The sequence below is a fragment of the Nerophis lumbriciformis genome, linkage group LG06, assembly GCF_033978685.3.
Source record: "Nerophis lumbriciformis linkage group LG06, RoL_Nlum_v2.1, whole genome shotgun sequence".
Classification (NCBI taxonomy): domain Eukaryota; kingdom Metazoa; phylum Chordata; class Actinopteri; order Syngnathiformes; family Syngnathidae; genus Nerophis; species Nerophis lumbriciformis.
In genome coordinates this window covers 35595295-35618903 of record NC_084553.2, presented here as the reverse complement: position 1 = coordinate 35618903, position 23609 = coordinate 35595295, and the positions used below count along the sequence as shown (strand labels likewise).

General features: G+C 41.1%; 1 protein-coding gene across 4 annotated transcripts in view; it reads left to right on the top strand.

Annotated features, from left to right (window-relative positions):
- The window catches only part of kiaa1549lb (KIAA1549-like b), a 211496-nt gene that overhangs the window by 91052 nt on the left and 96835 nt on the right, over positions 1-23609 (top strand). For all 4 annotated transcript variants that reach the window (XM_061964212.2, XM_061964214.2, XM_061964213.2 and 1 more), the window contains exon 2: positions 17371-17721. In XM_061964212.2, coding sequence (XP_061820196.2) covers positions 17371-17721 — 351 coding nt within the window. The remainder of the gene's footprint in view (positions 1-17370; positions 17722-23609) is intronic.

The window sequence follows — 23609 nt, the reverse complement described above, 5'->3', positions numbered from 1 at the left end:
GCTATACAAGTATAACCCATTTATTTATTTATTTATAATTTGCAAATCCTTTTCTGTCAGGCTTGGACGAAGGAAGGGACTAAGATGCAGAGATGTGATTCCAAATAAAGCTTTTATTTTGAAAAACTCTTTAAGCCTCCAGAGCCGAGTAAATTCAAATACTATGAAATTACAAATATAGCTATCGACAAAATGCTCCAAAAGGGAAAAACCGAAAATCACTCCAAAAGGAGGAAATACAAAAATAAGGACAATTATAATTAGCACCGTATCTGTTATCAAAAAACTTTAACAAAAAACGCTCCAACAGGAGGAAGAAAATAAAGACTATAAAACGTACTACTCTAATAAATGTAAACAAAAAATCACTCAAATAATTTGAGGAATAATCTTTAGGGAAAAATTATAACTCACCACTGCGGTAGAAAAAGGTTAAATAACAAAAGTCGCTCTGAGGAAGGAGAAAAAGTTAATTCAAAATTACAGCGTGGGATATTCTGGAAGCAAGGACGTAGACGTGGGACAAGGCAAGGCATGGACATGAACATGAACATGGAACGCAAGACAGGCACGAAAGCTCGAGACAATCTGGCACAAAACAAGAGGAGGCATGGGCTTATAAAGAACAAGAGGGTAATGGGAAACAGGTGGAAACAATCAAGGGTCAGGAATGACGTCAGACTGGTGACACAAGAGGAAGGACCCGTGATCTGAAACAAGAGGAGTTGCTTTTCAAAATAAAACATGTAAATCACAAGACCGAAAAAACCAAGACAAGACTTCCCTCACCGCGGTGTGACAGTACCCCTCCCTTTAGGGCCAACACCTGACGGCCCAGATTGTCCGGGATGGTTTCTATGGAAATCCTCAATGAGGGTGGAGTCCACGATATGCCGAGAAGGCACCCACTGTCTCTCCTCCGGTCCGTAACCTTCCCAGTCCACCAGGTACTGTCTGCCCCGGCCCCTGCTGCGAGCTGCTAACAACTTCTTTACTTTGTAAACAGGACCGCCCTCAATCATTTCGGGTGGTGGAGGGGGCGTGGTGGCTGGAACCGGCGGGCTTACTTTGACTGGTTTCACTCGGCTGATGTGGAAGGTTGGGTATACATGCAGGGATCGGGGCAGACGGAGTCGTACAGCGGAGGGTCCGATGACTTTGGTGATAAGAGTATGGACCTATGAACCGTGGTGCAAGCTTCTTGGACGGTACTTTGAGCCGCATGTCTTTGGTCGAGAGCCATACTCTATGCCCTGGCTGATATGCAGGAGCGGGTTTCCTTTTGCGATCCGCTGTCTTCTTCATCCGGTCTCTTTGTCGGATCAGCACCTGACGAGCTGCTGCCCAGATGCGTCGGCAGCGTCGGACCAGGGCATGTGCCGAGGGGATCGATACTTCCGGCTCATTGTCTGGAAAGACTGGAGGTTGGAAACCATAAGCAGTTTTAAACGGAGAGAACCCTGTGGCAGATGTAGGTAGTGCATTGTGTGCATACTCAACCCAGACCAGGTGTTTACTCCATGTAGAGGGATTCTGGGACACCAGGCACCGGAGGTTGGTTTCCAGTAACTGGTTGAGGCGTTCGGTCTGGCCGTTGGCCTCCGGGTGATAGCCTGAGGTCAGGCTGGCCTTAACTCCGATGAGTCTGCAGAAATCCCTCCAAAACCGTGATACAAACTGGGGCCCCCGGTCGGAGACAATGTCTTTCGGGAAGCCGTGAATTTTGAAAACATAGTCCATCATGATTTCTGCCGTCTCCTTGGCGGAGGGCAACTTAGGCAAGGCAATGAATCTCACCATTTTGGTGAAACGGTCTACCACAGTTAGGATAGTGGTGTTACCTTGAGAGACCGGGAGCCCCGTGACGAAGTCCATGGAGATGTCGGACCACGGTCTGGAGGGAATAGGTAGGGGCTGCAATAGACCCATATGGGACCCGGATGATGTCTTGTTCCGAGCGCAGACCGAACATGCCTCCACATACTCCCGAACCTCCGGCTCCATGGATGGCCACCAAAATCGCCGGGAGATGGCAAACATCGTTCTCCGCACTCCCGGGTGGCATGAAAGCGGGGAGGTGTGAGCCCAATGGATCACCTGTGAGCGCAACCCAGTCGAAACAAACAAGCGATTACCTGGGCACCCACTAGGTGGCGGGGTTCCACCATTTGCCTGCTTCACCTCATCTTCTATTTGCCAGGTAACCACTCCAACCACACGGGACAGTGGAAGGATAGTTTCTGGTTCCTTGGCAACAAGCTCGGGGTCGAAGCGTCGAGACAGGATGTCTGGCTTGACGTTTTGTGACCCCGGCCTGTAAGAGAGAGAGAAAGAAAAACGGTTAAAAGAGTGCCCACCTGGCCTGGCGAGAGTTGAGTCTTTTAGCCTTCTTCATGTATTCTAGATTTTTATGGTCTGTCCAGACAATGAACGGAAGATCGGCCCCCTCAAGCCAGTGTCTCCACTCTTCAAGGGCGAGCTTGACCGCCAACAACTCACGGTTGCCGACGTCATAGTTCCTCTCTGCTTTGGATAGACGTTTAGATTGGAAGGCACAGGGATGCATCTTGCCATCCTTCTCAGATCGTTGTGATAAGACGGCTCCGACTCCTTCGTTGGAGGCATCCACCTCCACCACAAATTGGCGTTGCGGGTCTGGCATGGTGAGAATAGGAGCCGAAGTGAAGCGCTGTTTTAGGTTCTGGAATGCCTTTTCAGCTTCTGGAGTCCATTGAAATTGTACCTGAGTGGAAGTGAGGGTATGGAGAGGAGCCGCTATAGCGCTAACACCTCTTATAAACCGCCTGTAGAAATTAGCAAATCCTAGGAACTGCTGAACCCTTTTGCGGCTATCAGGAGTGGGCCAGTCGGTAACTGCGCTAATCTTAGCCGGGTCCATCTGGACCTTTCCCGGAGCTACTATAAAACCCAAGAAGGAGATAGTATTAACATGAAATTCACTCTTTTCTGCTTTGACATATAGTTGATTTTCCAGTAGTCTTTTAAGGACCCTAGTCACGTGCACTTGGTGGGTATCAATGTCTGGTGAATAAATTAAAATGTCATCTAGATATACATACACAAATTGATCAAGGAAGTCTCTGAGTACATCATTTATCATAGTCTGAAAAACAGCGGGTGCGTTGGTGAGTCCGAATGGCATGACAAGATATTCATAGTGTCCACTGGGAGTATTAAATCCAGTCTTCCACTCATCCCCCTCCCTTATACGGATCAGGTGATAGGCATTACGGAGATCGAGTTTTGTAAATACCTTAGCTTGTTGGATTTGGTCAAATACTGATGTCATGAGAGGAAGAGGGTACTGGTTTTTTATGGTGATGTCGTTGAGTGGACTGTAATCGATGGATGGTCTCAAGGATCCATCCTTTTTGCCCACAAAGAAGAAACCGGCCCCCGCAGGTGATGAGGAAGGACGGATCAGCCCCGCTTTTAATGAGGCTGTGAGGTATTCTTTCATGGCCGTCCTCTCTGGACCGGAAACAGAATACAGGCGACCTTTGGGTATGTTGGATCCTGAGATCAAGTCAATGGCGCAGTCGTAAGGACGGTGTGGAGGAAGAGACATGGCTTTGGTTTTACTGAAGGCTTCTCGTAACTGGTGGTAGCATGGAGGTACAGATTTCAGGTCCGGGTACTCCGATTCTGTGGTGGGGTTTGCAGAAAACAGGTTGAGTTGCGCTACACTTTTTTTGTGTGTAGCGCCTATGAAACAGTCATTAATACAGTCCTTGCCCCATGCTTTAATTTCACCTGTCCTCCAGTCTATCTGGGGGTTGTGTTGAAACAGCCAAGGTAGTCCCAAAATCAAAGTGTGTGAGGCAGCTTTGAATAGATATAAGCAAATTTTTTCTTCATGGTCTTTAATGTTTATGCGGATGAGTTCTGTGGCATGGGTAATTACAAACAGTTCCTTCCCATCAAGAGCTTTAGCTCTAATGGGTCGAGCTAATGGTTCAGACTTGATCCCTAATTTTGCAGCCAAAGACCAGTCCATCAAACTCTCGTCTGCCCCTGAGTCAATAAGCACCCCAATGTTTGTGACTGTGTGATGTTTTACCTGAATCCTGGTGAGGGTACGCTTAATAGGAGTAGAAGTAGTTTGTAGACTCACTCCCATGGGTCGTTTAATTGGACAGGTGGCAACGAGGTGGCCCTGCTCCCCGCAGTAGAAACACCTTCCTTCTAGCTGTCGTCTTTGGCGTTCCTCCTGCGTCAGCCGCGCTCTCCCCAGCTGCATGGGTTCCTCACCTTCCATCAGGAGGCTGGAACGACTCGGCCCAGGTGGAGCGGTGTAGAAGTCCGGTCCGTGTTGCGTCTGGTACTGTGCCGCTCCTCCCGTGGTGGAGGTTCGTAAGCTCCGATGTCGTCTGAGCTGCGTGAGTCTGTTGTCGGTACGGACGGCGAGCGCAATGAGTTCGTCCAACCCAGCAGGTAAGTCTAGTGGGACAAGTAAATCTTGAATAGGGATGGCCAGTCCTTTCAAAAAAGTGTCATAAAGGGCAGCGGAGTTCCACCCGCTCTCTGCCGAGAGCGTGCGGAATCGAATGGCATAATCACAAACCGAGTCTCGCCCTTGCCTCAGTCTGCTCAGCTCCTTTGCCTTCTCTCGGTTGTCGGTGACAGGATCAAACGTCATTCGTAGTGCAGTCTGGAAATCCGTGAGTGAGTTGCATACAGCTGAACCTCGGCCCCATTAGGCGGAAGCCCAGGCCTTGGCTCTACCCGTCAAGTGCGAGATCATAAAAGCAATCTTCGCTCTCTCAGTGGGGAAGGCGTGAGGATTAAATTCGAAATGTATTGAACAGTCAATCATGAATGATTTGCTTTGTCCCGTTTCACCTGAATAGGATGCTGGAAGGGCCAATTTACTTCCGGCTCCGGCGAATGACGTAGGCGGTAGTTGAACAGGTACGGGTGCCGATGCGGCGGATTGAGGAAGCCGCAGAGCCATCTCCTGCAGCTGGGTGGTTAGTCGGGCCATATGCTCGGCCATCGCCGTCTGGAAACCCTCTTGGCGTGAGAGGCGTGTTTCCTGATCCTGTATGGCAGCGGAAAAATGTCCTTTCTCTGCTGAGTCCATACTGGCCAGATTGTACTGTCAGGCTTGGACAAAGGAAGGGACTCAGATGCAGAGATGTGATTCCAAATAAAGCTTTTATTTTGAAAAACTCTTTAAGCCTCCAGAGCCGAGTAAATTCAAATACTATGAAATTACAAATATAGCTATCGACAAAATGTTCCAAAAGGGAAAAACCGAAAATCACTCCAAAAGGAGGAAATACAAAAATAAGGACAATTATAATTAGCACCGTATCTGTTATCAAAAAACTTTAACAAAAAACGCTCCAACAGGAGGAAGAAAATAAAGACTATAAAACTTACTACTCTAATAAATGTAAACAAAACATCACTCAAAAACTTTGAGGAAAAATCTTTAGGGAAAAATTATAACTCACCACTGCAGTAGAAAAAGGTTAAATAACAAAAGTCGCTCTGAGGGAGGAGAAAAAGTTAATTCAAAATTACAGCGTGGGATATTCTGGAAGCAAGGACGTAGACGTGGGACAAGGCAAGGCATGGACATGAACATGAACATGGAACGCAAGACAGGCACGAAAGCTCGAAACAATCTGGCACAGAACAAGGGGAGGCATGGGCTTATAAAGAACATGAGGGTAATGGGCAACAGGTGGAAACAATCAAGGGTCAGGAATGACGTTAGACTGGTGACACAAGAGGAAGGACCCGTGATCTGAAACAAGAGGAGTTGCTTTTCAAAATAAAACATGTAAATCACAAGACAGAAAAAACCAAGACAAGACTTCCCTCACCACGGTGTGACATTTTCAACCTCTATTCAATTGAATAGACTGCAAATACAAGATACTTAACGTTCGAACTGGAAAACTTATTTTTTGCTAATATTAACTCATTTGGAATTTGATGCCTGCAATGTGTTTCAAAAAAGCTGGCACAAATGGCAAAAAAGACTAAGAAAGTTGAGGAATGCTCATCAAACACTTATTTGGAACATCCCACAGGTGAACAGGCTAACTGGGAACAGGTGGGTGTCATGATTGGGTATAAAAGCAGCTCCCATGAAATGCTCAGTCATTCACAAACAAGGATGGGGCGAGGGTCACCACTTTGTCAACAAATACGTGAGCAAACTGTCAAACAGTTTAAGAACAACATTTCTCAACAAACTATTGCAAGGAATTTAGGGATTTTACCATCTACGGTCTGTAATATCATCAAAAAGTTCAGAGAATCTGGAGAAATCACTGCACGTAAGCGATGATATTGCGGACCATCGATCCCTAAGGTGGTATTGCATCAAAAAGCGACATCAGTGTGTAAAGGATATCACCACATGGGCTCAGGAACACTTCAGAAAACCACTGTCAGTAACTACAGTTTGTCACTACATCTGTAAGTGCAAGTTAAAACTCTCCTATGCAAGGCGAAAGCCATTTATCAACAATACCCAGAAACGCCACCGGCTTCGCTGGGGCCGAGCTCATCTATGATGGACTGATGCAAAGTGGAAAAGTGTTCTGTGGTCTGACGAGTCCACATTTCAAATTGTTTTTGGAAACTGTGGATGTCGATTTTTATGAAGAGCCACCTGAAAAGCTTCAAAAATTGGTCTCCTCAGTTCCCAAACGCTTACTGAGTGTTGTTAAAAGGAAAGACCATGTAATAGAGTGGTAAAAATGCCCCTGTGCCAATTTTTTTGCAATGTGTTCCTGCCATTAAATTCTAAGTTAATGATTATTTCACCCCCAAAAATTGCAGTCTATTCAATTGAATATAAGTTGAAAAGGATTTGCAAATCATTGTATTCTGTTTTTATTTACGAATTACACAACGTGCCAACTTCACTGGTTTTGTATTTTGTATTTGCACATGCCTTCTCTGGCCCATTGTTAAAAAATTCCCATATGCTGCCCTTCGTCCGAGCAGGTGGCGACTCAGAGGAAGCCAACACCTCAGCGAGGGAATGTTGGAACGTTTTCTTCCCAATTGGATGATTTTTTTGGACCTTACGGTGACATTGAAGCAGGTCACACCTTCTTTGCTACCTGCTGGGTTCACACTAATCCATTTGTTTTACAGTATTCTTTACATAATCAGCTTCAAATAACCGATACAGAGTGTATTATAGTGATAATCACAATAAGTGGTATTATCCGGCATGAAGGGGCTATGGATGTTCACAAACGGCATTACAGCACGTCTCATGGGATGATCTGCAGCTTTTAGTGATGTTCGCATATTAGCCGTCTAATGCTGGGCAATTATTTTGACTCAGGGGCGGTAAGAATACTGTATATCTGGGGGAAGGTGTGTTTTAATGTGTGTATATATACACACACACGCACACACACACTCTACCGCTTGTCCCTATCAGGGTTGCGGGGGGTGCTGGAGCCTGTCTCGGCTGCATTCGGGCGGAAGACGGGATGTACCCTGGACAAGTCACCACCTCATCACAGGGCCAACACAGATAGACAGACAGCATTCACACTCACATTCACACACTAGGGCCAATTTAGTGTTGCCAATCAACCTATCCCAAGGTACATGTCTTTGGAGGTGGGAGGAAGCCGGAGTACCTGGAGGCAGGGGCGTCACTAGCTTTTAAGAACAGGGGGGCTTAGCCCCCAGGAGATGCACAGGATGTGAGCGAACGTAGCGCACAAGCACAAAACCTCACAAACGGCTAACAAAGACTTATAAATTACTAATTGTTATTATTATAATTTCAGTCGGTTTATTTTCAATCTGTGTTCAGAACAACAAAAAACATGAGTTTGCACAGTGACATTTTGTTTACAGCATCAACAAGAAACAATTACTTGCATGATCCTTCAAGATACACTGAAACACAATGAAAGTCATGGCATTAGCCTCTATGTTATTAATTCACAACATAGAGGCTAATGCCACCACTTTCGCTCACAATACAATAATTGTTTGTTCCCAAATATTTTGAAGTTGCACGGATTACATTTTGGGCACATATGTGACTAAAATGGTTGTAAATTCAAGCCCTGGAAATATTACTTAATTACTTGAATTAAAGTAATATCTGAATCGGGATAATTTGGCTTATATATAATATATTTATATATATATATATATATATATATATATATATATATATATATATATATATATATATATATATATATATATATATATATATATATATTATGGCAAGCCGTTAAGGAAATTAAATATATATGGAAGTCTGAATAGAAATGAGAAAGGTTTATATACTGTAAATAAGAAAGACTTAGAGTCCGTCTGCTGATCTGAAAAAGAGCCAAAGCTGTCAAAGAGCTGAGGGACCATCTTCAAATTTCAATGCTGAAACAAATAATGCAAACAATAAAATGTAACTTCCAGGGCTTGAGATTAATGTAGTCCCGTCGTCCCGGGGACGGTAAAAAAAATGCACGGGACGAAATTAAATGCTCTCCGGGACGATGGCTTTTAACCATTTTTTTTCTTTTTATGTATTTATTCATTTTACATTTTATATTAAATGTCTTGGTTTTTCCTCCCTCTGAAAATCCTATGAAATGTTTAACAAGCCATCCTATAACAATACAACAGCTATTAATGTAACAATACAATAAAACAAATATATTTAATGATGTTTTTTTCATTATTTTAAAAATAGGCTAATGTATGTTACTTTATATGGATTCTACAAGAAACACAAAACTTAAAAACTAAATTATTTACAATTGCAGACACAAGGTTTCGTGCAGCTTCACTCATTGTAAAGGAAGACGGAAGTCCACGCAGGAGAAAAATTACTACAAAGATGGTGTCTGGGTTTTTCTTATATATATATATATATAAATACATATTAAGTCTTTCATACATATATATATATAATTATATATATATACAGTATATATATACAGTATATATATATATATATATATATATATATATATATACATATATATATATATATATACTGTATATACATATATAAGAAAGACTTAAAGGTATACGAGATAGGCTCCACCTCCCCCCGCGACCCCAAAGGGAATAAGCGGTAGAAAATGGATGGATGGATAGAGGATGTTGTAGATCATGTTGACTATTGGTCCTCCTAATTGTCAATCATTCTGGTGATGTTATGTAAGGACATATATATATATATATATATATATATATATATATATATATATATATATATATATATATATAAATATATATACAGGTAAAAGCCAGTAAATTAGAATATTTTGAAAAACTTGATTTATTTCAGTAATTGCATTCAAAAGGTGTAACTTGTACATTATATTTATTCATTGCACACAGACTGATGCATTCAAATGTTTATTTCATTTAATTTTGATGATTTGAAGTGGCAACAAATGAAAATCCAAAATTCCGTGTGTCACAAAATTAGAATATTACTTAAGGCTAATACAAAAAAGGGATTTTTAGAAATGTTGGCCAACTGAAAAGTATGAAAATGAAAAATATGAGCATGTACAATACTCAATACTTGGTTGGAGCTCCTTTTGCCTCAATTACTGCTTTAATGCGGCGTGGCATGGAGTCGATGAGTTTCTGGCACTGCTCAGGTGTTATGAGAGCCCAGGTTGCTCTGATAGTGGCCTTCAACTCTTCTGCGTTTTTGGGTCTGGCATTCTGCATCTTCCTTTTCACAATACCCCACAGATTTTCTATGGGGCTAAGGTCAGGGGAGTTGGCGGGCCAATTTAGAACAGAAATATCATGGTCCGTAAACCAGGCACGGGTAGATTTTGCGCTGTGTGCAGGCGCCAAGTCCTGTTGGAACTTGAAATCTCCATCTCCATAGAGCAGGTCAGCAGCAGGAAGCATGAAGTGCTCTAAAACTTGCTGGTAGACGGCTGCGTTGACCCTGGATCTCAGGAAACAGAGTGGACCGACACCAGCAGATGACATGGCACCCCAAACCATCACTGATGGTGGAAACTTTACACTAGACTTCGGGCAACGTGGATCCTGTGCCTCTCCTGTCTTCCTCCAGACTCTGGGACCTCGATTTCCAAAGGAAATGCAAAATTTGCATGGTTGGGTGATGGTTTGGGGTGCCATGTCATCTGCTGGTGTCGGTCCACTCTGTTTCCTGAGATCCAGGGTCAACGCAGCGGTCTACCAGCAAGTTTTAGAGCACTTCATGCTTCCTGCTGCTGACCTGCTCTATGGAGATGGAGATTTCAAGTTCCAACAGGACTTGGCGCCTGCACACAGCGCAAAATCTACCCGTGCCTGGTTTACAGACCACGGTATTTCTGTTCTAAATTGGCCCGCCAACTCCCCTGACCTTAACCCCATAGAAAATCTGTGGGGTATTGTGAAAAGGAAGATGCAGAATGCCAGACCCAAAAACGCAGAAGAGTTGAAGGCCACTATCAGAGCAACCTGGGCTCTCATAACACCTGAGCAGTGCCAGAAACTCATCGACTCCATGCCACGCCGCATTAACGCAGTAATTGAGGCAAAAGGAGCTCCAACCAAGTATTGAGTATTGTACATGCTCATATTTTTCATTTTCATACTTTTCAGTTGGCCAACATTTCTAAAAATCCCTTTTTTGTATTAGCCTTAAGTAATATTCTAATTTTGTGACCCACGGAATTTTGGATTTTCATTTGTTGCCACTTCAAATCATCAAAATTAAATGAAATAAACATTTGAATGCATCAGTCTGTGTGCAATGAATAAATATAATGTACAAGTTACACCTTTTGAATGCAATTACTGAAATAAATCAAGTTTTTCAAAATATTCTAATTTACTGGCTTTTACCTGTATATATATATATATATATATATATATATATATATATATATATATATATATATATATATATATATATATACATCAAATAAAACATACACAGTATGACTGATATATATATATATATATATATATATCAAATAAAACAAATGGCTTTTCGATAAGCCATTTTATTTTATTTTATTTATTACAACGCCAAAATAGGCCTAACAACGCCAATGGTTGTAATTCTGTAGCACTTTGAGATTTGTAAAGTAGATTACAAATACAATCTATTATATAAATAAATTATATATATATATATATATATATATATATATATATATATATATATATATATATATATATGTATATATATGTCCTTACGTAACATCACCAGAATGATTGACAATTAGGAGGACCAATAGTCAACATGATCCACCCAGAAATAAATAAAACAGATGGCTTATCGATAAGCCATTTAAAAAAAAATTGTTTTAATATCTATTTATATGTATCATTATTCTCCTACTCACCTTTCCAGTAGAGGCCTCTCCCCTCTCACTTTATGTGCTCCTCTGCCCTGACTCCTACAGGTCAATAGGGGTTGTGAAGTGATTATTATTATTATCTACTGATGATAGTCATACGTGAATGAGCTCAGCTCCTGTTCTCCTCCATGTGTAAAGTGAGAAACACAGCTGATGCTCCAGAAGGAAGTAACCCCAAAGATAGCAAATGGTAAAAAAGAGTGCACATTTAACTTTATAAATAACCAGGACCTTCATGATGCATTTCAGGCTAACTAGCTAACTAAGTAGCAGCATTGTTTTAGAGTGGGAATGTAACTTTTTGTCAAACACAGACCTGGTGTAAAGTGGAGCTAATACATTTTACTACAAGCAGTGATGAATACTTACTTTCTTGAAAAAGTTTCTTATGTCCATTTTGCATTCATTCACGTTCTTGTTCTGCAGTGCTGTGTGCTAATGTGCTTCGTACACCTGCAGGAACGCAAGCAAGGTCGCAGAGAAAATGCGGACTGGATTTTGAGTGATGTGGGCATTTTCTATATGAACAAGTCAAGGACCGCAAGCAAGGTCGCAGAGAAAATGCGGACTGGATTTTGAGTGATGTCGGCATTTTCTATATGTACAAGTGGAATGGATTGGATACCGACGCATAAAAGGGCTCTCTACCTTACGCTATGAAGTGAGGGGAAACTGAGTGAAAATGACAGGTTATATTATTATTTATTTAAACTCATATTCGGGCCACTTTATAATGAATATGTCGGCATGTATTTGTAAAAAAAAAAAAAAAAAAATATTTTTTTTTAACACCAAATTATTTAGGGGGGCTTAAGAATATTTTAGGGGGGCTTGAGGCCCCCTAAAATAGGCCTAGCAACGCCAATGCCTGGAGGGAACCCACGCAATCACGGGGATAAATATGCAAACTCCACACAGAAAGACCCCGGGCCCGGGGATCAAACCCAGGACCTTTGTATTGTGAGGCACATGCACTAACCCCAGTTTCACCGTGCTCCCCAATATATATGTATATATATATATATATATATATATATATATATATATATACATACACACACACACACACACACACACACACACACACACACACACACACACACACACACACACACACACACACACACACCAATCATACTGTATATATGGCATGATAACTGCAGGATATTTCCGTGTAACAGAGGAGCGACTGACTGAAGAATGTGTGAAAATATTTCCGGTTCTTTTTTTATCAGATTTTTAACATGACACTGAGTTTGTCTTTGAGTTTTTTTAAACAATATTTTATCCATAAAAAAAAAGTGTCACACATTCTGCAGTATGTGTGCCTGGTTCCCTTTTTTAAGGAACTTTTTAAACATGTGTAGGTTGTTCAGCATTAGTGGAAGAAATTCCTAAAATGCAGTAGAAAAGAGTAAAAGGTAAACACACAATACAAACACTCACAATATGACTGATAAAAAGTAAAACAAAATAATATGACTGACCACCTCAAAAAACTGAATGGAATTTTACAGCCTTTTTGCTGAATAAAATCATGTACATGAAAATAAATAATGTGATTGCTTGACATTTGTTTTGAACATAAAGTCAAGCAGCTTGGTTTTGAAAGCTCTGACATTTGTGTACATTTCATGTACCGGTACAAACCTTATAGCTTCACATTCAGCTCTTTCATGTGTGCCAGTATGTCCACAGTAAAAGCTAAATCGGTGTCACTCAGCTCAGGGAAATTGTCAGCTTTTTCAAGTTGCTCCAAAAATGAGATCATCTCCTGTTTTAGCTCCCACACACGTTGACATACATTTGAATGGTAAAGCCAGTCCTGGTGGTCGGCGTCAGTCTCTTCAAGAAATAAAATAAACTGACGATAGTGAAGTATAACGTATAAAGTTAACAAGCTTCTTAACTGGCTTCACTACATAGTCAAGCTGCAATACAGATTTTCACAATGCCTCCTGGTGGATTTTGCAGTATAAAACTAGTACCTCGTGTTGGGGGTTGTCCTCTAGTCACCTTCTCCTGGATTCTTTTTAGTAACCCAATGTTTATTCCTGTGAGATTTGGCGAGCCATCTGTAGTAATAACGTTAGCTAGCTTACTCCAAGGCAGTTTGTGCCTCATGGCGACTTCTGCCATGCTGTTGAATAAGTCCTCTCCTCGCATTTTCCTTTTAGGGATTCCATGGACAAAAACTCCTCTGTTATCTCAAAATTGATGAAAATCAAATGCTGAGCGGTGTCCCGAATGTCATTACCTTCATCCAGTACCAAGGAATATAATGTAAATGACTCTGTTTTGTTGTTGAGCTTGCTAGCTAAGTTTTCGTCAGTTAGCTCCACGCGGCAAGTCACTGTCTTGCGTCATGAACTATTTTTTGCAAATTTGCTCTTGCTCTCCGGGCACAAAAACCTGCTGTGTCCACCATGCACTTTATTAGAAACTCTCCTTTGCAAAAAGGCTTACTTGTCTTGCCTAATTTGAATGCCAGTAGATATCTTGCATTTGTGAGTGATCCTTGGATAGTAGTTCGTCGGATAAAGATGTTTTGCTGAGCCTGCAAATTAGCTTCTGACTTCTGAGCACTAGCGGTATGTTCTTGCATTGACTGGTTGTTTGCATAATTAGCGTGCTTGATGGAGAAATGACGACTTACGTTGTATTCCTTCAAAACCGCAACGGTTTCTTGGCAAAGACATATAGCCTTTGACTGGACTTTAGTTGTCCATACCTTATTAAATATTTTATTACACAATTTGCTCAATTCTGTTTTATTTTTTGGCGGGCCGGATCAAAAAGACCAACGGGACAGATGTGGCCCGCGGGCCGTAGTTTGCCCACCCATGGTCTAATCTATTCATTTGTGCTTCAAAAGCGTTGCATGGCTTTACATTGGGGATTGTCTTTGCTGTGAAGGAGGAGTTACATGTGAGTGTTCTCTGGATCACTTAAACATGATGAGGAACCGAATGAAAGTCATTGATGAGCAGTATAGCTCGGTTGGTAGAGCAGCCGTGCCAGCAACTTGAGGGTTGTAGGTTCGATCCCCGCTTCCGCCATCCTAGTCACTGCTGTTGTGTCCTTGGGCAAGACACTTTACCCACCTGCTCCCAGTGCCTAACCACACTGGTTTAAATGTAACTTAGATATTGGGTTTCACAATGTAAAGCGCTTTGAGTCACTAGAGAAAAGCGCTATATAAATATAATTAACTTCACACTTCATTTGATGTATCTGTTGCAGGTTTATCGGGATTAAAAGCAGACAATGCCAGAATTGATAAAGATGCGATACCACACTGGCCAATCTAATGCTGCTTCATGATAATTACTGTAATGTGACTCACAATTGTATTTTAGTGCTTGACCAAGCCTAAGCAGGTCTAACTTAAGATGAGTCAATTGTTGTATTTTGATCAAAGATACAGATGGGAACCTTTCACATTTAAATCAATATAGTCCCAATTACCGGTACCTGGGAATCAGGAACGGTATTCAACGGTACCAATTTTTGGTACTTCTTAGGGCTGGGCGATATATTGATTTATTCGATATATCGCGGGTTTGTCTCTGTGCGATATAGAAAATGACTATATCGTGATATTCGAGTATACGTTCTCACGCAGTTGCTTTTAGTTGCAGGCATTACACTACAGGCTCTTCTCACTCTTTCTAGTCTCTCCTTCTCACAGAGACACAAACAAGCGCACCTTCTTACATACGTCACATTCGCATTTGCGCTCGCGGAGCAGAGAGGTAGCAGAATGGGTCATGTTAGCTGTGGTGCGAGTGGTAATACGAGAGAAAGAAGGTGCGAATCTGGTAACAAATGAAGGAAGAATGAATTCCCAAGAAAAACAGCACGAGGTCCATCATGTGGCGGTGGTTTGGCTTCAAGTGGGAATATGTCGAACAGACAACCGTAATTTGTCAAGTGTGGGGCAAAAGCGTTGCTACAAAAAGTAGCATTATTGCTAATATGTAGCATCATTTGAAAAGTCACCCGCTAGAGAATGAAGAGTGCTTACTCCGCATGTCCACATCTCCGTTCGGTACCACACCAACAAAATGCTGAGGCAACTATTTCCACATCAACACCGTATGAAAAAAATAGTCCACAACATAAGGAGATAACGTCCACCGGAACCTACCACATAGCGAAGGACGTACACAATCTGATTTCCTATTATGCAGCTAATTTTACAGTTATTGAAATATCTTGTGTGACATCATGCACAAAAGTGCACTTTGTTTGTTTTAAACTATTGTAGTGGCATTCTGTACAAAAAGTGCATTTTAATTTAGTGTTGTTTTGATTTGTCATCTTAGTGACATCATGCACAAAAGTGCACTAATAGTTTGTTTTAAAATGTCTCTGACAATCTTGCACTTTCTGTTTTGGAAATGACATGAATGTTTGTGCCACTGCTTAATAACTGTTTAATAAATACAGTTTTGGTAAATTGACTTAGTTGTGATTTCCCTCTCTGCATGAAAGTTTAAAATGAGCATATATTAATGCAGTATGAACAAGAATGTTTTAAGGTAGACACATAGAATCATCATACTGCTGTGATTATATGCATCAAGTGTTCATTCAAATCTAAGGCAAAATATCGCGATATATATCGTGTATCGTGACATGGCCTAAAAATATCGAGATATTAATAAAAGGCCATATCGATCAGCCCTAGTACTTCTGTTTGTGTTCATGTGTTAATAATTTGTTTAAAAATAAAATTTCATTTTTAATGTACCCATTTAACAGTGAACTGATAGTGATAACAGCTATCTAGTTGTTATTCCTTGTTTTGTTACACTTCTGAGTCTCATACGCAAGTATTATATTGTAGACTTTGCATGCATTTGCAATTCCAAGACGTTAGATGGCAGTAGTGTATGGACGACAGTGTGCTTCCTAGCCAGGGAGTGGTATTTTCCATTAGGCTAAATTTAGACTTGTGTTGTGCCATACAAAGTGTTTATACTTTAAGTATTTTGTAAATTAAAAACGTGCTGTTTGATTGTAGCGTGCATTTTAGTTTTGGTTTTGATTACCAATTTTGGCAGTGTTGTAATCGTCATGTAAAATCGCTAATGCTAATCAGTAGCATCTATTTGGTAAATCCAATTAGCATTGAGTTCGCGCAGTTTGAAAAGTTGAGCCTTACCTTAAGATCAAGTGTTTTCTATCAGGCATAATTGTTATGTTGGCATGGAGAATTGCAACATTACCTTGAAGCAGTCGAACTGAGTCCACTTTGAGTGCTGCTTAGTGTTTTCCAACTAAGTGTTTGAGCCGGGTCAGTCTGCAACTGGACATGAGGTCACATGCCACAGAGGTATCAAGATGTGGCTTCTTTTGAGTTCACGTGAATTGATACCCGACGAATTTCAGGTGGTGACTATAAAAGTTCCAAATTTGCTACCAATCCCTAAACCAGGATATATTGGACTTGATGCCATTTTTTTAAACCATGTTTTTGTGAGCAGAACGCTGCTCACAATTTCTGCGTCCTCAGTTCAGAGCAACTTTTGACATCTTTAGTGCAGGCCTTCATAAAACTGTAATGTACCAACTTCTACAACCAGGTATAGCAACTTTAAAGCACAATTTAGCCCAGAGAGATTCTGCAAAATGTGCACCTCCAAGACGGTAGTAACATTAAAGCCAGGATTTATTCACCTCTGCATTTCACACAGACATCTCTGTTATGAATCTGATACTACGTCCAAAGCCGGCAGATTTGGTGACCGTGACACTGACCAGTGACCGGCTTTCAATGTGAAAGGGCCAAACATTTCACACAAAATTTGGAGAATCTGGACATCCTTTCATTCATAATGACATTAAATCACACAATCAAATAGTTAGATGCATGATGATGTAAGAACATTGGAAATAGGTGCAAATTTCCCAGCTTTCTATCTGAAATTGTTCATTGAATGAATAAGATTTTTGACATTAAATGTGGTTATGTTTGCTGCATTGACAGGAAAAAACACCTACGATGCCTCCGGCTCCCCCTCAAGCGACCTGGCTGCTCCTGCTCATCCATCGGCTGACCAGTCATCAACACAGCGTGTTACTTCAGCGGTCCTTTATTCAGATGGTGGCTCAGCTTCTGAGGGAGAAGGTCTATCGGGCCAGCCTGCCTTTTCGTCTGTCTTAACCGTCATGGCGGGAACTGTCAAACACCCAGAGAGCCTTGCTCACAACCGAACCTCCACGCCTCTCTCCAGTGACAACACCACCCAATGGCCTTCACACAGTTCCAGCCAAGGCTCAGAAACGGCATCTTCATCGTCCTCTCTGGGGGGCAATAGGACCCAACAGGGGAGCTCATGTAAGTTATTTTTTTCAATAATAACTTCCTCTGTGATGTGTCTGTTGTCTCTATCATCTTCTCATTTGAGAGGAAGAGCTCTGTGTTTCTCAGAATGATCCCGGAAGGCACAAGATGTTGACACGATGTTGATTATTCATAAATGTTTTTAAAAACTGACCTTTAAACAACGTTGCATTTGTAAGTTGAGACAACGTTGACGTCTAACGTTGGATACATGTTGTTCGTGGGAAATTACCAAAATTAAATGGTCAAATCAACGTCAGAACCCAACATTGATCAGTGACGTGCTGTCAGGGAAGGCAAGTGAGGCAGTGCCTCCTCACCTTGCCACTAGGGGGGTAAAAGGCTTAAAGGCCTACTGAAACCCACTACTACCGACCACGCAGTCTGATAGTTTATATATCAATGATGAAATCTTAACATTGCAACACATGCCAATACGGCCAGGTTAACTTATAAAGTGCAATTTTAAATTTCCTGCGAAACTTCCGGTTGAAAACGTCTAGGTATGATGACGTATGCGCGTGACGTTGATGGTTGAAACGGAAGTATTGGGACGCCATTGTATCCAATACAAAAAGCTCAGTTTTCAACGCAAAATTCCACAGTATTCTGGACATCTGTGTTGGTGAATCTTTTGCAATTTGTTTAATGAACAATGGAGACTGCAAAGAAGAAAGCTGTAGATGCGATCGGTGTATTAGCGTCTGGCTACAGCAACACAACCAGGAGGACTTTGACTTGGATAGCAGACGCGCTATCCGACGCTAGCAGCCGACCGCAACGATGATCGGGTGAAGTCCTTCGTCGCTCCGTCGATCGCTGGAACGCAGGTGAGCTTTGGTGTTGATGAGCAGATGTGGGTTGGCGTAGGTGGAGAGCTAATGTTTTTATCATAGCTCTGTCGAGGTCCGTAGCTAAGTTAGATTCAATGGCGTCGTTAGCAACAGCATTGTTAAGCTTCGCCAGGCTGGAAAGCATTAACCGTGTGGTTACAGGTCCATGGTTTAATAGTATTGTTGATTTTCTGTCTATCCTTCCAGTAAGGGGTTTATTTCTTTTGTTTCTATCTGCAGTTAAGCCCGATGCTATCACGTTAGCTCCGTAGCTAAAGTGCTTCGCCGATGTATTGTCGTGGAGATAAAAGTCACTGTGAATGTCCATTTCGCGTTCTCGACTCTCATTTTCAAGAGGATATAGTATCCAAGGTGGTTTAAAATACTAATTCGTGATCCACAATAGAAAAAGGAGAGAGTGTGGAATCCAATGAGCCCTTGTACCTAAGTTACGGTCAGAGCGAAAAAAGATGCGTCCTGCACTGCACTCTAATACTTCACTCTCACGTTCCTCATCCACGAATCTTTCATCCTGGCTCAAATTGATGGGGTAATCGTCACTTTCTCGGTCCCAATCGCTCTCGCTGCTGGTGTAAACAATGGGGAAATGTGAGGAGACTTTCAACTTGTGACGTCACGCTATTTCCGGTACAGGCAAGGCTTTTTTTTAATCAGCGACCAAAAGTTGCGAACTTTATCGTCGTTGTTCTATACTAAATCCTTTCAGCAAAAATATGGCAATATCGCGAAATGATCAAGTATGACACATAGAATGGATCTGTTATCCCCGTTTAAATAAAAACATTTCATTTCAGTAGGCCTTTAACCATGAGATGTTCAAAAAACGAAGTAATAAAATAAAATAAGTTTTAATATTTTTATTTTGGTCTATGCTTTTTATGTGATTTTGGTGTAGTTCTTGTGTATTTTGATAATTTTCATAGTCAAAATCGCTGAAATTCCGTGTTTCCTGATGAACATAACGTGGCAGACAAGAGGTGAGGCAAACACAGATAGTGCCTCTACGGCTACACACAAAGTGTATTGAGCATGTGCGTGCGAGGGAGCGCGTGCTTGTTTCCACCGGGAAAAGGCAGGCCATGAAGCAGCAAGTACCTCTGCCTCACAGTAAGGGGCGATATATCAAAAGTTCATGAACTGCCAACACCTGTTAACCCTTAAGAAGTAGAAGAAGAAAACAACAAACAACTGCTACGCTTCCTGTAAACTGTGATGCTTTTTCGACCTAAAAATGGAGGATTTGATTTGTAAAATAAGGACTTTTTCAAGACTGGACTTTCAACCAAAGCAAGAAGTCATTAATACTGGGAGGGCAACGCCAGAGCTGCCAGATTTGATTCAAACGTGTGTGGTCCGAGGACAGAAAATAACGCGTTCATTTCAAAAGGATCGGTATAGTGGAAAAGAATGGCTTTGTGGCTGTGCTACAAAACACATCTTTATTGTTTTCCTTGCCTTTTATTCTCAACGAGTGACCGTGTTTGGCCCCAAATGGGATATACTGAGGTGGCGACTTGTCCAGGGTGTACACCACCTTCCGCCCGAATGCAGCTGAGATAGGCTCCAGCACCCCCCGCAACCCCGAGAGGGACAAGCGGTAGAAAATGGATGGGATGGAATGGATCTGAAAAACCTGCAAAAAAGCCTCGAAAAACACGAAAAAGCTCATCTGCCTACATTCAAGGTCAGATTTCTTTTAAAAACGTTTGGAATATGACGTATTGATCTGGCTCTAAATGAGACTAAATATCAGCATCCACAATGCCAATGTAAAGGAACATCGTGAGATATTAAAAGAGCTGATAAACACCACTCGCTTTTTGGGGAAACAAGAGCTTGCATTTGGTGGCAATTATCTCAATTGAGAAAGAGAGACTTTTAAAACTCAAAGAAAAAGAGAAAAAGGAGGACTTCTACAACAAAGTCATAGATATCTTCATCCAGAAGGAAATATGAATGGACTTCATTTACAAGTAAAGGTAAGATGTACAGTCTAGTGCAGGGGTCCCCAAAATCCGGCCCGCGAAAGTCCCAAGTTAAAAAAAAAAAATTAAAAAAAAAAAAAAAAAAAAAAAAAATATATATATATATATTACAATTATTATTCATTAAAATCTGTCCTTTCTAATCCATTTTCCACCACTTGTTACTCTCGGTGTATCTTACCCGCTCAGGCATATCATATTGTCTAAAAATGCATTTTCCTATCAATAACGTGACAGCATCTCAAGTGCGCGCTCTTTCAGTCAATTAGTGCGTCGGGAATATATATATATATATATATATATATATATATATATATATATATATATATATATATATATATATATATATATACATATTTATACAGCACGGCCCACGGCCAAATTGTTTTAACCCAATGCGGCCCCCAAGTCAAAAAGCTGTATGCTCTGCAGTTGCTGTGTTAATTGTGTGCTAAGTGTGTTGAATTTTTTTATTTTAGCATCATACTGTGTGTTTTTGTGATTTTGAGTCAATTCTATTGCATCATACTGTCATGTTTGTAAATCTGACTTGTGGGTCCCCAACCTCAAACCTCACTGCACGTCACTGACATTGATTAAACATTCGGTTCAGTTCAGTTCAGTTTCAGTTTATTTGGAACATGCATACGATACAATGTAATGCATCACATATTTCCAGTTGTTTCATTACAGCACGTCCGAATATAAGTAAGAAGAAGCTGAGTTTATTTAATCCTACACCTTTTCAAACAATAACAATTTTATCCCATTTTCTTGTTCTCTGTAAGACAACAGTGAATAAATAAATAATAAACCATAGTAAGTAAACAAATATTAAAAACTGTCGTGTAAACTGATCCATTTCCTCTTTGAAGTTTTCCAAAGCAGTGATATTCCCCAGATTGGTGACATCTTGTTGTCTGGCATTGGGATGTTGTCTCAATGCAGCCATCTCCTCCCTGAAGTTCTTCAAATCAGTGTTATCTTGTTGTGCTCATGGTTGCTCAGCGTAGAAGTGAAACCGTTGGTGTTGTTAGCTTCTGCAGCAGACTGCGGCTCTATGGTGTTTTTGTTTTTGTTTTTTTCTCACGTATTTTGTACCGGCCAGTGCTGTGTCAGCCTTTCTTGTAGATCACTTGTGGGGTCAGAAGCTTTTAAAATATATCCAACTCCTTCGTTTTTTGTGGTTTAGCTTTGGGTTGCTAGGCAACAGCTTTGAGCTAGCATTTAGCTAGTTAGGCCCCGGCTTTTCGGCACTTTCGGTTCGCTTATTTTAGCGAATCTGTGCCTCCCGTTGGGCAGAGTTGAAGTCGAATATCTTAGCAAGCTGTCTTGTTGCTGTGATCACAATCAGTCATCGGAAATTAGTTTTTTGGTCAAAACTGTAGTGTCAGGAGCGGAGCTCTTCCAGTTGACTTCCTCCCTCAAAAAGCATGCTGTTTCAACGTTATGTTTGAGTTGCTCAATGTCAGGACCTAATTCAACAAGTTTTCAACGTTTTTTAAGGATGTAACGATAAACGGTATAATAAACGGTGGTAAAACTTTTGACGGTTAGTGTTTCCGTTATGAATAAAAATTATCCTAAAATTGTGATTGATCACCGCACTGATAAAATCACGGACCGGTGACACTGCTTATTTAGTGGGGAAGCAAGCTAGTGCTTGCTAGCTTAAATGCTAACATGAATTCAAAATACATTTATTTTCCCCATTAAAAGGTGCGTTAAGGTTAGAATAATCTTTTGCGTCATGTAGCTTGCGTCCCTTCTGGCGGTAGTCTTGGTTCGCTTATAGCTCTTCCGCGGGGGCTAGCGTGTAACTCCCTATTCTCTTTCAAAACCCTACGGTGCAGTAATTTCCTGTGTGAGCAACCACAACTGTTGTTAACTATCTTTCTGAAATAGAGAGCTTCCCTAGGGGTTTTAAACTTGTAATAAACGATGGCGTCTGAAGCGACAATGGTCTGTGAGAGAGTCGGTAAAGGAAGGAGCAAGACGGCGTTGCTTACGCTAACTACATGATACGAAAGTGTATTCCAGGCTTAATATTTGTACTGGGATGTCGGAATTTCTGAGTTCGGAAATTTCAACTTGGACGCCCCCCGAGATCAAATTTCTTGCTCAGAAAGTTGGACAGTCCTTGCCAATTCCGAATTGGCTTTCAAAGATGACTATTTCGAGTGTATACAACATAATTTTCTGTGGCATCTGTTACTAGCATTTGTGACTAATGTTTGTCAGACTAAATATGCCCTACACAATGTATTGTTTGACTTTTATATTTGGTAATGTTACTGTAGTGTAAATTACCTTTTGGTATACGTGGACTACATAACAAGAAATGGCATCTTTGTGCTTCCTCTTCATCCACTGTCTTAGAAGGTTGCAGAAGGAGTGCACATTTGTTCAGGAGTTCAGATAAGGCAAAGACATTAATATCTTTCTTGGATGGGGCCATATTGATTTCCGACCTCGCTACTAGAACGGTTATAGCTCGACTGTGACGTCATTCCCAGCTCCAACTTCGAACTTCCGATGTAAATGGATCATACCATACGAAACAACATAGCTCGATCTAGACTTGATAAGCACATTGCTGTCTGAGCAACTAAGTCATTCAATTGTGTGCATTGAACCTACAGTCTGTGTTATTTTCAATAAAGCTTGGTTAATATATTGCCATTTGTGTATTAGTACTTTTTGAGCACATTTACTAATACCGTAATAATAATAACCATGTCACTACTACTATGATATGACATTTTCATATCCTTACATCCCTAACTGCAATGAATGTCCAAGCACCAGCCTTCTTTAAGACAATACAAATCACAGCTGTCTCACTGCCATTATCTTCACCTGCTGTAAAAAGAGCAATAAAGTGAAAGCACACCTAATTGATTCATCATTGGATAAAGCCCAAGTAATGAGTCAACATATGGCATTCTTGTAATACGCTATGATGTAGCAGTAATCTTGAAACTAATGCACAAGTCAAGTGACAGCTACACAAAATCCAACTCTTTCCTATCAAGTTTTAACA